Raw genomic sequence first — 18,013 nt, forward strand, 5'->3', positions numbered from 1 at the left:
ACCACAAGCTGGCAATCAAGAAAGGGGCAAGGCCGGTGAGGCAGAAAATGAGGTGCTTTAACCAAGAAAGGTACGAGGCCATAAATGCCAAAGTGGAGAAGCTGTTGAAAGAGGGATTTATAAGGGAGGCTAAATACCCGGTGTGGATTTCCAATGTAGTGCTGGTAAAGAAGGCCAACGAGAAATGGAGAATATGTGTGGATTTCACAGACCTTAATAAGGCATGCCCGAAGGACAGTTTTCCCTTACAAAAAATATATCAATTGGTGGATTCAACGGCGGGTCATAGTCTGCTCAGCTTCATGGATACCTTTTCGGGATACAACTAAATACCCATGAACGAGCAGGACAAGGAGAGTACCACCTTTATAACTAACATGGGTTTGTTTTGTTACAGGGTGATGCCTTTTGGCCTGAAAAATGCAGGAGATACCTATCAAAGGTTGGTGAACAAAATCTTCAAGCCAGATCGGTCATATTATAGAGGTATACGTGGACGATATGATCACCAAGTCTAAAGAACCGAGGGATCATGTGAAGCACTTGAAAGAGACCTTTGAATTACTGAGGAAGTATGAAATAAAGCTGAACCCGAAGAAATGTGCATTTGGAGTTAGCTCAGGCAAATTTTTGGGATTCCTGGTGAGCCACCAAGGGATTGAGGCCAACCCGAAAAAAATACGGGCAATAACGGAAATGAAGTCCCCCCGAACAGTTAAGGAGGTGCAGAGCCTTACAGGGAAATTAGCAGCACTGAAACAGTTCATCTCGCGGGCCACAGATAAATGCCACCCTTTCTTCCAAACCATAAAGAAATAGAGGAAGATGGAATGGACGTCAGAATGTGAAGAAGCGTTCAGGCAGCTCAAAGAATATCTGGCCCGCGCCCCGTTGTTATCAACTCCAAGGGAGAGTGACCAACTGTATTTATACTTAGCAATCTCTAAATGGGCAACCAGCTCGGTATTAGTTAGAGAAGATGAAGGAAAGCAACACCTAGTATACTACACTAGCACGACCCTGGTAGATGCAGAAACCAGATATCCACTGATGGAGAAATGGGCACTAGCTCTAATAACGGCAGCACGTAAACTCCGACCATATTTTCAGGCACACTCGATAGTTGTGATGACTGACCAGCCTCTTCGACAAATGCTCCAAAAACCAGATGCATCTGGTCGGTTAGTAAAGTGGTCCGTGGAGCTGAGCGAGTTCAACCTATCCTATAGACCCCGAGGAGCAATCAAGGCCCAAGCCCTGGCTGATTTTATGGTTGACCGTGTTGAACTAGGGGAGGAAGTTCAGGAGGAGCAACCAATGGAACAGAAGAATCCAAAAGAGATGTAGTTGGTAATGGTTGATGGGTCACGTAATGAACAAGAATCCGAAGCAGGAGTTGTAATACGAAGCCCAGAAGGGGTCGAGGTATCCTATGTAGTAAAATTTGAGTTCTAGCTTACGAATAACCAAGCTGAATATGAGGCCTTCATTACTGGGCTCGGGCTTGCACACGCACTACGAACGAAAAGAGTAGAAATTCGAGCAGATTCCCAGCTAGTCTGTAATCAACTCTGCGACCAATTCTAAGTAAGGGAAGAGAAGTTGGGGCTTTATTTGAAGAAGGCAAAGCAAATGGTTGAGCTCTTCCAAGAGGTAGAAATAAAGCAGATATCCCGGAATGAAAATTACCGAGCAGATATGTTGGCCAGAATGGCCGCAATTGCAGATCCAAAATTACCCAAGTCAGTTTCACTGGAAGTGAGAACCTCGCCAAGCATAGGGGAAGAAGCAGAAGTAATGCGGGTGAGCACCGAAGAATCCTGGATAAACCATATTCTCTCATATATTCGAGAAGGCATCTTATCGGAGGACAGGAAACAAGTAAGGAAGTTGAAATGTCGGGCAACAAGGTATACGCTACTCTATGGGATACTCTACCGCCGAGGATTCACCTTGCCCCTTTTAAGATGTTTGGATAACGAGGAAGCAGATTATGTGCTAAGGGAAATTCATTAAGGAATTTGTGGCAACCATTCGGGGGCGAGAACTTTGGCTTTCAAGGCACTTCGACAAAGATACTTCTGGCCGACCATGCACCAGGATGCGAAAAGGATAGTAAAAAATTGTAAAATCTGCCAGAACTTCTCGGAGGTTCCTGCTCAGCCCCCAGAAAAGCTAACCACTATGTCATCCCTATGACCTTTTGCCCAGTGGGGAATTGACCTGATTGGCCCATTATCTGAGGGCCGAGGAGTGGGAACACATGCAATTATGGCTATAGACTACTTCACCAAATGGGTAGAAGTAGAAGTCTTCAGTTAAATCACGGAGAGAAAGACGACGGATTGTATTTGGAAGAATATCATCTGCAGATACGGGATCCCCTATGCCATCATTACAGATAATGGGAGGCAGTTTGACAACAATAACTTCAGAGAATTTTGCCAAAACTTGAGGGTAGACCTGAAGTTCTGCACCCCAGCACACCCCTAGGCAAACGGACAAGTGGAAGCAGCCAACAAAGTAATAAAGAAACTCCTAAAAACCAGGCTGGGAGAGAAGAATGGAGCTTGGGTCGACGAGCTACTAGGAGTGTTATGGGCTTATCGGACAACCTACAAAACTGCCACGGGGGAAACCTCGTTTGCTTTAGCTTTTGGTCATGAGGCGGTAATCCCAGCAGAAATTGGAGTGGGGACACATCGGACAGAATACTTCAACAAGGAGCAAAATGACGAGCAGATCTGCCTAAGCCTGGACTTGCTAGAGGAGAAAAGGGAAGGGGCCTCACAGAAAATGGCTCAATGTTAGCAAAGGATCATGCGTTATTACAACAAGAACGTACGCGCGAGGCAGTTCCGAGCAGAAGATTGGGTACTTAGGAAGGTGAACCAAAACACTAGGGACCCTAACCATGGCGCTCTCGACCCGAAATGGGAAGGTCCTTATAGGGTAATACGAGCGACTGGACCAGGAGCTTACAAGATGGCTTACCTAGATGGACGAGATGTGAAAAGGTCATGAAACGCTGAACACTTGAAGAAGTACTACCAGTAAGTAAAGTGTTTTCCCAAGTATTTATTTTGATAAGTTATTTCTGTTAAATGCATGATGACTTGTGGCACATGCATATATTTCACATTTCTGTAACCCATGCAAGTTTCAATAAAGATGAATTCAGCATGAAATTCCCCTGCTAGCAGAATCTATTAAATTTTACTAAGGCAAGCAAGTGCCTATTCCTGCTCGGTCGCCTAAGGACCAGCGAGCATCTTCACGAAATTTCACTAAGGTAAATAAGTGCCTATTCCTGCTCGGTCGCCTAAGGACTAGCAGGCATTTTCGTGAAATTTTACTAAGGCAAGCAAGTGTCTATTCCTGCTCGGTCGCTTAAGGACCAGCAGGCATTTTCGCGAAATTTTACTAAGGCAAGCAAGTGCCTATTCTTGCTCTGTCGCCTAAAGACCAGCAGGTATTTTCGTGAAATTTTACTAAGGCAAGCAAGTGCATATTCCTGCTTGGTCGCCTAAGGACCAGCAGTCATTTTTGCGAAATTTTACTAAGGTAAGCAAGTGCCTATTCCTGCTCGGTCGCCTAAGGACCAGCAGGCATCTTCACAAAATTTTACTAAGGCAAGCAAGTGCGTATTCTTGCTCGGTCGCCTAAGGACCAGCAGACATCTTCACAAAATTTTACTAAGGCAAGCAAGTGCGTATTCTTGCTCGGTCGCCTAAGGACCAGCATGCAATTTCACGAAATTTTACTAAGGCAAGCAAGTACCTATTCCTGCTCGGTCGCCTAAGGACCAGCAAGCAATTTCACGAAGTTTTACAAAAGCAAGCAAGTGCCTAATCCTGTTCGGTTGCCTAAAGGACCAGCAGGCAGATCTACTAACTTTATTAAGGCAAGCAAGTGCCTGATCCTGCTCGGTCGCCTAAAGGACTGATGGGTGTCGAAGCCAACAAAAATAAATTCCTACTCTAAATAAATTGTGTATAGTGATTGAGCAGGGTCGTGTCCACAGAGATCGGTAATTATTTAAATCCTTTTGAAACGTAAAACATAAAATGGGGGTTTTGTAGACAATAATAAAAATCAAATTTAATAACAAGAATGCAAATTAAAGTTGTAATTCAAATTGGAGAAAGCTCTGGTTGAAGGAATTAACTCAGCTTGATTCGACTACTGATCATTGATTAAAATATAGATTATTATTACTCATGAATAGACCGGTTATAGCTACTGAGACCCTCTAATAGCCAATCTCTCCGTAACTAGTCGATAACCAAGGTACGACCGTTGGTTATTTCCCTAATCAATAGACAACCCTAGATACGATCATAGAATTTAATCAATTGACAGCCTGAAAAACCAGAGAGACCCAAATCCTAATCAACACATATGATGATTCATTTAAATTAGATTGTTTATTCTCACAACACAACTCTCTGTTATGTTATTTGTCACAAACATTAAATTCTTCATATGATGAATCCTTTAATTGACAATAGATTAAGTTGATAATTAAATAGTGGCCAATTACCTAATTAACAAACATAATCATGAAACTAATTCAGAGAATAAACAAATACCCAAAAAGCAATAAAATAATTAAAGCACAAGAAAGATCTCACAGTAGTGATGAATCAAAGCTTCGTTATCCTTCAACCAGAAAAATAGGTTTAGTTCTTCATAGAGAGAAGAGAAAAATTAAGATCTAGGGTTTCTCCAATCTCTAAAAAATTCCCCTTTTCACAATAGATTCCTCCCTTAAATACTCTCCCTCTCTTCTCTTTTAGAATTCTATTTAAAATAAAATCCTAATATCTGAAATATTAAATTTGTAATTACAAAAATAACCAAAAATACAAAACACGTTAAACTAAAAACTGCAGGTCCGCAGTTGACAGCACGCGCCCACGCCTTATCAACAAAGTTCTTCTGCCGCTCATAATTTCTCCAAGGGAACAATAATCCTTAAACATCATCTTATAGCTCAATTTTATCATCAATCAATAGAATTGCACCTACAAAAGTAAAACACAAGTAAATCACTATTATTAAGTGCAAAACATTGATATTAAGGGAAGTAAATAATGCAAAACTAGTGCATAAATTGCACTCTAACAAATTCCCCCACACCAAGATGATGCTTGTCCTCAAGCATATAACTCAAGATTAATCTCAAATCTCCACTCAATTCTCATCTCAACTCATCCAAAAACAATTTTAAGCAAGCATACCTCAAGAAATTAAGTCGTTCAACGTTCGAGAGACAAGGATTTTAAAGCATAGAATTTCATAAGATAGAATAAGAACATTCAACCACCAAGAAGATCCATTCAAAATTCAAGTGCAGCAAGATTTAATAGCCCTCTCAATAACTTCACTCCATGCACTCAAAGTGTTTAGGGTGTCATTTATCCACTCAAATCAAATCAAAGAATGCTATTACCATAAGCTTGCTTATATATCACATCTCAATCCACAAAACATGAATAAAATGCAAAAATCTAAGGGTCTTAAAAGGGTTGTAATGGGGTTAAATGAAAAAGAAAGGTTTACGAAAGAAAAAGAGATCAAAACGAGAAGAATGAACTCATTGAATGAACTTATGATATCAAAATGCTTATTTCTACTCAAGTCACCAAGAATGTAAACATATATTTTTTTTTTCGATTTTTCTTTTTTTTTTTCTTTTTTTTTTTCTTTTTTTTTTTTTTTGTTTTTTTTTTGTTGTTTTTTTTTTCGAATCAAACAAAAGAAACGAACCTTGCACAATTTAATTCAAGCATAATGCTTGTTGATCTAATTGAGAAACTTTAATACAAGGTAGAAAAAGCAACAAAATATATCCATACAATGAGTCCAAAAATCTCCTTAAATTGAGGCTCAAAAAGAAGAAAAATGGTTAAGTAGACGGAGAGAATTAGATGGGTAATGGTTAAGGCTCAAACAAAGATAGTAAATCAAGGTCTTCGGGTAGAGAAAAAAAAAGAAAATGCAAGAATAGAAAAATGGTAAATGGTTTGCCCTTATCATTTTAATGCAAAAAATCCCGTAATGTGGCTTCAACATGTATAACAAAGCAAGTTCTAGAATAAACAAACTAAGATTGATATTCACATAATAAAAATAATTAGAGCAAAGTGGTTGCTCATAGGCTCAAATCCTCACAAAGTTGGTAAATTTGCCATCAAATCATGTACACTCTTCAAATGAATCAACCATCAATAGTGGTGTAGAATGGGAAGAAGGTATGAGTGAAGGAAAGGTAAAAATGATAAGAAGTGAGAAAGATGTATGTAGTAATATGAAAAGTGAAAGATAAAATGTGAGTGATGAAAGAGTATGATAGAATAAAAATAGATGTAAATAATTTGAGATAGATGGGAAAAAAGTAGTGAGAAAGAAAAGAAAAGAAAAATAATAATATATGAAGCATACTAACTCCAAAATCATTTAAGGATGAGTAGAATGAAAATAGATGAGTAGAGTGAAAATAATACTTCCAGACATCAATAATGCAAAAATCCCTCCCCCACACCAAGAACTTACATTGTCCCCAATGTAAGATAATTAAAGCTCACATAAAAATTAAAGCGTAAGGATAAAAGATTAAGGGCAAAAAGAAACTTCCCTGAATTGTGAGCTTTGATCTACATAACGTCTATGGGCTTGGCGGAAATGGTGGGGTAAAACCCACACTCTCGAAGTATGCGGCCAAATTCTGCTCCATCTTGTCACAGATTTCGATTCACGCGGCTGGAATGCAGGTCGTAGGCTGGTTGCGGACTATTGCTGCTCGACTGGAGCTTGCGGGTACACGGCTGCTGGTTCAGTTGCGCGCGGATGGGACTGATGCTGCGAACTGGGACGCTGGATCTGCGTGCTGCGGCTGTTGCTGCACGCTGGGGGATTGCTGGTGCGCGCGCTGGTGACGCTTGTTGCGTTGCGTGCTCGGGCTGGGGCTGGTTCGCGCTGCGCTCGCAGCTGGGGCTGATTCGCGCTGCACGCTGGTGCTGCGTTGCGTTGCGCACGCGGGACTGATGCGCTGCGCGATGGTGATGGCTGGAGCTTGCTTGATGGACGCGGGATGGCACTGATTGTGTTGCGTGCGCGCGCTGGGGCTGCTAGATCTGCGCGCTGCGTGGGCTGTGTTGTGCGCGAGAGCTGGGCTGACGCTGGTGCTGCGTTGCGTTGCGGCTGTTGGTTGCTAGTTGCACACCGCTGGTTGCGTGCGGGATGCTGCTGCTGCTTCACGAGGGTGATTGCTGGATTGATTTGCGCTGTGCGCGCGGGCTGCAGCTGAGGATCTGCGTTGCGGGGCATTACTGCTACTGCTTCGCGGGATGTGTTGCGCGCACGGTTGCTGCTGATTTCGCACGATGGTGATGGCTGGGGCTTGCTGCGTTGCGCGCGGCTGCTTTCGCTGGTGGGACTTCGTTGCGCGTTGCTGGGCTGCGAGACACGGGATGCTGGTGCTGCGCTCACGGGATGGTGCGTTTTCCGGCAGTCTGGTTTGCTGCTGGTGTGCTGCAAGCGGCTGGAGAAGAAAACAAGTTCTGGAAAATTAGGGATTTGGTGAACAGTGAATAGTGAACAGTGATTTTCGATTTTTGGTTTTTTTTTTTTTTTAAATAAATAAATAAATAAAAAGAAAGAAAGGAACGAAAAAATAAATAAATAAATAAATAAATATTTTTTTTTTTTTTTTTTTAGTGATGAATCACTTTGAGACACTAAAAATTTCAGAAGTACTTTTCTAATAAGTACGTGGGCACGCCTTATAAAAAATTTTCTTCTGACCAAAATAAGCAAACACATTAAATTTCAGAAGTACTTTTCTATTAAGTACGTGGGCACGCCTTAAAACTATGTTACTTTAAAAATTACAGAAGTACTTATTAGCTAAGACGTGGGCACGCCTTATCAAAAATTTTCTTCTGACCAAAATAAGCAAATTTTTTTTTTTTAATCAAAATTAAAAGAAGATATAACAAAAACCAAAACAAACAAATCATTTGGGTTGCCTCCCAAAAAGCGCCTTTGTTTTATGTCTTTGGCTAGACACATTTATGCATCAATCTCCATAATTGGGACTCTCGAGAGCCACATCCTCCACAATATTCACCGAAAAACCTTCATAAAAAGGTTTTAAGCGATGACCATTAACCTTAAAAACTTTGTCAGAGGTCGGGCTCCGAATCTCAACTGCACCATGAGGAAAAACATTAGTAACAATAAAAGGTCCAACCCAACAAGAACGTAATTTACCCGAAAAAAGTTTAAGCTTAGAATGAAAAAGAAGAACTTTTTGACCAACAGAGAACTCCTTTCTCAAAATCATTCTATCATGAAATGTCTTCGTCTTTTCCTTGTAAAAAATTTCCTGCGCTATAGGGTTAATAACATCCACAGAAAATACCGAATGTTCCTCACTAGGATATTTCATGGCATCATTCATATTGAATTCTATAACCTCTCCATCAAACTCCATAGTGAGAGTCCCTTTATGTATATCCATTTTAGTCCTAGCAGTCTTAAGAAAAGGTCTTCCTAGCAAAATTGGGACAGAATTAGAGGAGTTATCATCTTCCATATCAAGTACATAAAAATCAGCAGGAAAAACCAACTCATTAACTTGTACTAAGACATCTTCTAATACCCCATCAGGATATGCATTAGACCTATCAGCTAGTTGAATTATCACGCCAGTTTCTTTTAATGGACCAACATTCAAAGATGAATAAATGGAACGAGGCATGACATTAATAGAAGCTCCTAGATCTAACATAGCCTTTTCAACTCTAACACTACCAATTTTACAAGGGATAGTAAACATACCTGGATCCTTGCACTTAGGAGGTAGTTTCTTTTGGAGAACTGCTGAAACATTCTCCCCCATGTGAACTTTTTCATCTCCTCTTAATTTTCTCTTGGAGGTGCACAGTTCCTTAAGGACTTCAGCATATCGAGGTATTTTTTTTATAGCATCTAACAAAGGAATATTTACCTCAACCTTGCGAAATGTCTCAAGGATGTCTTTATCTTGTTCCTCCTTCTTGGATTTCGCAAACCGGCTTGGAAAAGGAGGAGGTATCACAATAGGTAGGGGTTTCGCTCTGGTGGGTTCTGCATCTTGAGATTGAGGCATCAATTCATTCTTCTCAAGCTCATCTTCTACATGCTTTGTCACTTTCTTACTAGGCTCTTGCAACTCCGTCCCACTTCTAAGGATGACAGCACTAACGTTTTCCTTTGGATTCACCTCAGATTGTGAAGGCAATCTCCCTAATACTTGAGACTCCAGACGGCTCACTGTAGTCGCCAATTGACTCATTTGGTTCTCCAAGTTCTGAATGCTTGCTGTAGTTGCCTGCTGAAATTGTTGAGTGTTAGTCGCAAGTGATTTAACAATTTCTTCAAGAGATATACCTGACTTGGAGTTTGACTGTGGAGGTGTTGGTTGTCTTGGTGGATACTGTTGTGGGAATCCTGACGGCCTAACTCCATAGCTGAAGTTCGGATGATCCTTCCATCCCGGATTGTATGTTTGTGCATAAGGATCATACCTCCTCTGAGGCATGCCTGGAAATCCTCCAACTGCATTGGCTTGTTCAACGGGTTCTTCTTGAAGTGTAGGACACATATCAGTTGAATGACCCATATTGTAACAAATACCACAAGTCTTCACCTGTTGCACATTACCTACAACAAACTTTTCCACAAGAGAAGTGAGTTTATCTAAACGTTGTTCAACAGAAGAAATATTTACCTCATTCACATTCCTTAAGGTGGCATCTTGTCTGCTGCTAAATTGTTGTGCATTGGCAGCCATATTTGATATCAACTCCCTTGCTTGAGTAGGAGTCTTGTTCACCAACACACCTCCACTAGCAGCATCTATCATACTCCTATCCATCAATGATAGTCCTTCGTAAAAATATTGAATAAGAAGTTGATCAGAAATCTGATGCTGAGGACAACTGGCACACAATTGTTTGAATCGCTCCCAATATTCATACAAAGTCTCCCCAGGAAGTTGTCTGATCCCACAAATATCTTTTCTGATGTTGGCAGCTCTTGAAGCAGGAAAGTACTTCTCGAGGAACTGCTTCTTCAAACCATTCCACGTTGTAATCGATCCAGGAGGCAAGTAGTACAACCAATCTTTAGCTAGCCCATCTACAGAGAACGGAAAAGCACGCAGCTTAATCTGCTCTTCAGTCACGCCTTGTGGCCTCATACTTGAGCACACAACATGAAACTCCTTAAGATGTTTATGAGGATCTTCACCTGCAAAACCATGAAACTTGGGTAATAAATGAATAAGACCAGACTTTAATTCAAAATTTACCTCCAAGTCTACATATTGAATGCAGAGTGGTTGTTGATTCAAGTCTGGTTCAGCTAACTCTCTAAGAGTTCTTTCTACAGGTGCAGGTCTATCCATCACTTGTTCTTCTGAATCGCTAGATGATTCAACTAAATCAGGCACCGTATCTGTTTCAGAAAGTAAAGGCGACGAGGATCGTTGCTTAGCTCGCTTCGTCTGCTGTCTCAGCTGGCGAGCTGTCTTCTCAATTTCAGGATCAAACGAAAGTGTACCTGTACGAGAAGAACGAACCATACACCAAGTAAAACGTAAAAAGGATTAAATAAATGACACCAATCCCCGGCAACGGCGCCAAAATTTGATGGGTGTCGAAGCCAACAAAAATAAATTCCTACTCTAAATAAATTGTGTATAGTGATTGAGCAGGGTCGTGTCCACAGAGATCGGTAATTATTTAAATCCTTTTGAAACGTAAAACATAAAATGGGGGTTTTGTAGACAATAATAAAAATCAAATTTAATAACAAGAATGCAAATTAAAGTTGTAATTCAAATTGGAGAAAGCTCTGGTTGAAGGAATTAACTCAGCTTGATTCGACTACTGATCATTGATTAAAATATAGATTATTATTACTCATGAATAGACCGGTTATAGCTACTGAGACCCTCTAATAGCCAATCTCTCCGTAACTAGTCGATAACCAAGGTACGACCGTTGGTTATTTCCCTAATCAATAGACAACCCTAGATACGATCATAGAATTTAATCAATTGACAGCCTGAAAAACCAGAGAGACCCAAATCCTAATCAACACATATGATGATTCATTTAAATTAGATTGTTTATTCTCACAACACAACTCTCTGTTATGTTATTTGTCACAAACATTAAATTCTTCATATGATGAATCCTTTAATTGACAATAGATTAAGTTGATAATTAAATAGTGGCCAATTACCTAATTAACAAACATAATCATGAAACTAATTCAGAGAATAAACAAATACCCAAAAAGCAATAAAATAATTAAAGCACAAGAAAGATCTCACAGTAGTGATGAATCAAAGCTTCGTTATCCTTCAACCAGAAAAATAGGTTTAGTTCTTCATAGAGAGAAGAGAAAAATTAAGATCTAGGGTTTCTCCAATCTCTAAAAAATTCCCCTTTTCACAATAGATTCCTCCCTTAAATACTCTCCCTCTCTTCTCTTTTAGAATTCTATTTAAAATAAAATCCTAATATCTGAAATATTAAATTCGTAATTACAAAAATAACCAAAAATACAAAACACGTTAAACTAAAAACTGCAGGTCCGCAGTTGACAGCACGCGCCCACGCCTTATCAACAAAGTTCTTCTGCCGCTCATAATTTCTCCAAGGGAACAATAATCCTTAAACATCATCTTATAGCTCAATTTTATCATCAATCAATAGAATTGCACCTACAAAAGTAAAACACAAGTAAATCACTATTATTAAGTGCAAAACATTGATATTAAGGGAAGTAAATAATGCAAAACTAGTGCATAAATTGCACTCTAACAAGGACCAGCAGGCAAATCTAAAAATTTGATTATGGCAAACAAGTGCCCATTCTTGCTCGGTCGATTAAAGGACCAGCATGCAAGGCCAACTAAATATATTAAGGTAATTTGCAGAAACGATCCATAAGCAAAACCACAATAAAAAAGCCAACAGAAAGCATCCAAAATTAATACTCAAATGTTTATAAAACAGATGAAAGTCTTAAATTTATACAAAAATAAGCCTAAGGGTTATGAAGTTCAGCCGCCTCCGTAGTCGAAGGATCAATAATCTCAAGAAGAGGAAGATCAGCAACATTAGGGGGAGTAGGCATTGACCCTTGGCCTAGTTCAAGAGCACGACCCCCTGCTTCCCCCTCCTGCACCCCATCTAAAGGAACCTCCACCTGATCCTGGCCTTCCTGCTCCTTATCCCCCTGGTCGGCCTCGGCCATATATTTCTGCACTTCAACTTCAAGCTTGCTCATGTCGAGCTCGGGATATTCTTCCTTAAGCACAAACATGATGCACTTGTAGCAAAAAGCGAGACCAGAGTTATACTCTACATCCAGCTGATCACCTACATTGACAGATTTACCTTTCAGCTTGGCCAACTATTCATTCAGAGACTTAATTTCCCCCTCGAGGGTCGTCTTCAAGGTATCTCGCTCGCTTTGAGTAGTCTGGAGGTCAGATTTCAAATCACCCAGCTCACCCTCAAGCTTGGTAGAGTTAGATTCAACCATGGCTACCTTTTCTTCCAGATCCATGATCTGCTTTTGCAGATCAAGCAGCTTTTCCTTCGAGCGGTTGGCTGACTCAGCTCTTTTCTTCAAGTCCTGGTTGTCAGCTTGAAGCTTCCTCTCATAGCGCCTGACCCTGTTCTTATAACAAGAAACTATAGTAGCCAGCTTGAAGGAGACCCTCTGGACAGAACCAGCCAATTCACTGGGACTCATGCTCTCAATATCCTTGACCATTTTCGATCCCACTGACTTCCCATAGTCCCTCTGATACGGGGTCAGATAATCACCCTGATCACGAGGCAGAAAATGAGAGGATCGGTCCCCAGAGTGAATGCTGACCTCAGAGCTCTTGTCGGTAGTTTTCTCCCCACCACTCTTACGAGGTGGAGAAGGGGGCAAACCAGGAACAGAAGCCTTGGAAGGACCAACACTAGCTTTCTTCGGAGGAGGAGGAGGGTTGCTGGAGCTGCTTGGAGCCCGACCACGCTTTCTGGTCATAGCGCTGAGGATCTTGTTATCCATTCCGGCAGCTACGTCCACTAAACGCGAACTGACCAGGTTTGTTGATGACAAGAGGTCTTGGCAGGTAGATGCGTTCACCAAAGCAGTCTCCACCTGGAGCAAGGGTCTGTCGTTAAGCTCCTTGATCAAACCCCATGACTCTGAAAGAGCAAACAAGGTTAAAGAACCCAATAAGTGACGATTGGAGAAAGAAAATAAGCAATAAATAAACGACCTGGGGTGACAAAGCGCATTGGAATGTGAATATCACCACCAAGTGAACGGGCTGCTGGACACCAATTTCCTCCAGTAAAGAAGAATTTGTTCTTCTATTTTTTACAGGAGGAAGGAAATCTGGTGATCGGCTTCCTCTTTGCAGAGCTCGACATGAAGTAGTATCAGGCTGCTTCCTTTGGCCTACTCCGTAGCTGGTACAAATGCTTTACCTCAACAGGGGAGGGTTCCTCTGATCCACACCTCTCCCATAGCACATACATAGCTGAGAAAACTCTCTACCCATTTGGATGTAGCTGACCTGGAGCCAGGTGCATACCACCCAATATCTTGGCAAAATAACGTTGAAGGGGCAACCGAGCTCCTAATTTGAAACTCTCCAGATGCATTGCCACATACCCCCTCAGAGGTCGGCTAGGAACGTCATCTTTCCCGGGGATTACAAGGAGAACTGGAGAACCTCTTCAGGTATGTTATAAAGGGTTCTAAGCCTAAGCAGGTCAATTAGGGTAGTGGCACAAGCTATATAATCAATAAGGTAAGAATCTGCCTCCACCCTATGGCCAATGTTTCTCTTCTTAGGGGGTCTGCTCGGCTCAGAACTGCTCCCCTCACCGTCACCCACTTCTTCAGGGACCCCAGCCCCGCTAGAACTATGATTCTCACCAGAGCCCAACGCGGGTCCACCTCGATTTCCTACAAGCTCTATTTCAAGGGAAGGAGACGTGGCCATAGGACGAGGGTATTCAGGGGTACCCCTGTGATAGGAGGGACCTACACTGCGAGAAGAGTATAAAGGATCACTGGGTCCTAACAGATGGGGATATGAATCATCTATCTCTTCAGCACTCTCATCTACAATTATTTTTCCCTTCCGGTTTGACATATTGAAGTTTAAAAAGGGAAAGCACAAAATATTCAAATATATGGGTACAAAAAGGGACAAATATAGAACCCACAATACAAAACCCAATCAACAACAACCAGAGAGGGGGTTAAAGGCTATACATGGAATAGATTGGCACGGATAGTGCTGCCGTGACAGAGAAAGAACCCAGCAAGTGGAGGCTCCGAACACGGGAAGTGTGAGCAAAGTTCAAAGAAGGAGTTGGCTTACAGCAGGAAGACGAATAACAAAACGATGATGATTTCAGTCTAAAGATTTGAAACAAAAAGGAGGAAATGGAAGCGTTTAAGTGATGGGGATGCCAGCTCACTCACCGTACATCGAGGATGGATAGTCCGTCGTTTCAAATTTCAAATATTAAGAGTCGGGAAGCGCCACGTCACTAACCGTTATAAGGGGCCTGACGAGACGTAAGCCTAAGTATATACTAGACATACTCTTGAAGGCCCATACTCGAGCCAAAATCTCCTTAGACGAGAGATGGAACCTCAGATCCACCACAATAACACAAGGACCAGATGGGTAGTTCCCAGAATCGGTAAGATTCAATTATCAGTTTCTACTCTCAACTCATTTCACTCACAAGACCAGAAACTGGGGGACTGGTGTTAAGTAAATAAGAGCACTAGCTCAGCCATGCCATCATCCCCACCCCAGTGTGGATCACCTCAGCCGAATGATACGAGCAGAACACTGGTAATGAGCCTTCTACAAACATGGGCCGACCAGAGACGTATACCGAGCAAAAACCCATTCCCCAAAGAGCGGGAACACGATCTCACGAAATCACGACAGTTGCGCTTCTCCTATAACCGTTGAGAGAGACACGGTGTCCCACGTTTGCCCACAACGTAGCAGTTAGAGTCCCATGAGGGGTTGCCACTACCCGAGAAAGGGGGGATGAAGGGTGAAGAGAAACAGGGGACAGCGGAAAGAGGAAGAAATAAATGAAGAAGGGGATGAAAAAACAGAGAGAGAAGGGAAAACGCTGCCAAATTAAAACTAGACTGTTTTTCTGCCTAAATTAAGAGTAAATCGTAAGCCATTTCGAAATCTAAATTGAACCGTTTTCAAGTAAACACCTTGTGCTAACTTAGGCATCGGAGGGTTTACGCCGGTAAAACCACCGGCGTCTCTGATTCATTTCTTTGTGAACGCAGGCTTAGCAAGATAGAAAGGGGTGATTTCAACCCATTGACGTAAGCGATCGTTAAAGCAAGGAGAGAGTGACGTCGTTCCATTAAACATATAAGCGTTGGTGGAAAAATCTGGTCGGGTAAAGGGCGAGCAGATTTCAGCATCAACACAATTGTTAAGAAACTTTTAAAATAAAATAAAATTAAAAGATGAGTGGATATGGATATGGATTTAGATATTAAGATAGATCCAAACCTGCTCCAGATCCGTCTTAGATCCACACATTAATATCTAAATCCGATCCAAATCCGATCCGATTTGATTTGGATCACGTGGATCTTGGATCAGATCCAATCCATTGCCATCCTTACGTAAAGTTTTAACATGTTTTTTATACCACTTTTCTTTTTAAATTTGTATCAATTAATCACTTTGACACTAACACCGTTAAATAATTTAAATAAAATGATAATTTTACTCCTAAATAAATTAAAATATCATTTTATCTTATTAAAGATTTGAAAAATAAGAAAATTATAATTATGAAAATACCCCTAAATTTAATAAAAATAAATCATAAATAGAGGTGCTCAGTTGATTTTTATTAAATTTAGATTTGCAAAATTTTAATAATTATTTTTATTAAAAAAATATAATTTTGCAAAATTTTAATAATTATTTTTATTTAAAAAATATAATTTTGCAAAATTTTAATAAAAATAACTAAATTTATTTATTAAAAAATTATAATTTTGTAAAATTTTATTAAAATAACTGAATTTACTTATTAAAAATAAATCCCAAAATTTTAGTAATTTAGGGGATTTTCATTAAATCCCAAAATTTTACAATTATTTTTATAATTATAATTTTTATTAAAAATAAAAAATTCTAATTTTGAAATTTATTTTTTTATTAAATTTAGGAGTATTTTTATAGTTAGAATTTTTTTATTTTTCAAAGTTTTTATAAAATAAAAAGGTTTTTTAATTTATTTAGGGGTAAAATTATCATTTTATTTAAATTATTTAACGGTCTTAGTGCAAAAGTAGTTAATTGATACAAATTAAAAAAGAAAAGTGGTGTAGAGAACATGTTAGAATTTTGTAATGATTAGATGAAAATAAGGCAAAATAGAGGTGGTACAATGATAATTTCTCTTAAAATTTTATATTTTGAAATGAATATGAAATTGTACTTTATGCGCATATAAATAATAGAACACATCAATTATGGAAACTGAACTAAGTCAATAATATCCTTAATTTTTCCTTCAACATAATTAGATATATAACTATACAATTTTGAATTTTCATCTTACTGCAAAATGATGCCTTGATGAGGTTCATGTCTGAAAATGTACGCTAATTTAAAAAAATCTTATAAATAAAAAAAGCTGCAGTGACAAACAGTAAACTTTGGTAAATTATTAATAAAATCTCAGTTGTTTACTTTGATTGGGAGAATAACGTGAGAAAATGAACCATTAGTGGACGTGTTGGTTGAAAAGAATGTGGAAAAGCCAAAGTGAATAATTAAAAATATTGGAATAAATATTTTATAAGTGAAGTGATATTTTTTTGTAATTTAAAAAAAAATTAACAACATTTTTTAAGGTATCTGGCCTAAAACTTAATTTATTTCTTCTGGGCTCCAATGAATCTACTTTAAAACTTATTTATGAAGGTAGATTATGTTCAGTCTTCAAGGTTCAATCTTCAAGGAGTCGCGCTACTAGTACCCCTCTGTTTCTCTTATAAAATCCCTCTTTGTTTTGTATTTACAATTTTATCTTTCATATTAAAAGTAAAAAAATTATCTATAATTTAAATCCACCTACGTTTTTTATTCATTTTCTAAACTCTTTAAGCTTGCAAACATAAAATGGGAGTCAAATGTAAAAGAGTAAAAATTTGATATAAACGAACTTCATCCTAACTTGACTTTTCAGGAAAGATAATTTTATGAATCTTTCATAGATCATTAATTTTATGAGCATGTCAAAGGATGGAAAATTTTGTGCTTATTTTATTTTCTTTTCGAAATGCAACATTTAAATAAATTAAAAATACATGCACTTGAGTTATCTATGTCTTCTTTGTTGTTTTTGACGAAGACAAGCATATTTTTTATGTTTGCAAGAGCACCACGTACACATGGGTAATGCTAAGTTACATGCATGTACCTTACAACCCTCTCATATGAATAGTGTATGGATACTATTCATGTAAGAGGGTTGTAAGGTACATGCATGTAACTTAGAGGGATCCCGTACACATTTGAGGGGTTTGACTGTGAAACTAGAGACATACTAATTGAGGCGCCTATTGAAGAATGTATTTTAGAAATTATGCACATACAAAAGGGGTTCGATGAGGACAAGAAATGGGGTGCGACAGCACCACACATCTAGCTCAAATGTGAGCCCAATTCATGAATTAAGCCCAAATAAGGCTGATTCCCCTAAGCGGACTTGATCTGGGGTAACAAACCCATATTAGGACCCAAGGTGCGGCCAGTAGAGGTGTTACGGATTGTTTAATATTTTTACAAGTTTAAATAGTGGTGAGCTATTAGCACCCCTTCAATTTCCTTCTAAAAACTTGGTTGCTTGTAACTTTACCT

The 18,013-nt window shown here is 39.4% G+C and overlaps 2 protein-coding genes, 1 non-coding gene and 1 pseudogene across 3 annotated transcripts in view; 2 read left to right on the plus strand and 2 right to left on the minus strand.

The window, feature by feature from the left end:
- Positions 1 to 484, plus strand: part of LOC112097221 — a 2,333-nt gene extending 1,849 nt beyond the window's left edge. Inside the window, exon 2 of the mRNA XM_024181850.1 lies at positions 398 to 484. Coding sequence (XP_024037618.1) covers positions 398 to 484 — 87 coding nt within the window. The remainder of the gene's footprint in view (positions 1 to 397) is intronic.
- Positions 485 to 8,210: 7,726 nt separating this feature from the next.
- Positions 8,211 to 10,381, minus strand: LOC112097222 (the record flags this gene model as incomplete). Its single annotated transcript, XM_024181851.1, has 3 exons — positions 8,211 to 8,214; positions 8,334 to 9,379; positions 9,779 to 10,381. Coding segments are annotated over 3 exons (1,653 nt in total), but the record flags the coding sequence as incomplete, so codon positions are not given.
- Positions 9,972 to 10,078, plus strand: LOC112097456. The gene has a single exon (XR_002904988.1). It is a non-coding gene; the product is annotated as a small nucleolar RNA R71 (small nucleolar RNA).
- A 1,727-nt stretch (positions 10,382 to 12,108) lies between the features above and the next one.
- Positions 12,109 to 14,230, minus strand: LOC112097223 (annotated as a pseudogene).
- Between the last annotated feature and the right edge of the window lie 3,783 nt (positions 14,231 to 18,013).

The sequence above is a fragment of the Citrus clementina genome, unplaced genomic scaffold (assembly GCF_000493195.1).
Source record: "Citrus clementina cultivar Clemenules unplaced genomic scaffold, Citrus_clementina_v1.0 scaffold_6, whole genome shotgun sequence".
Classification (NCBI taxonomy): domain Eukaryota; kingdom Viridiplantae; phylum Streptophyta; class Magnoliopsida; order Sapindales; family Rutaceae; genus Citrus; species Citrus x clementina.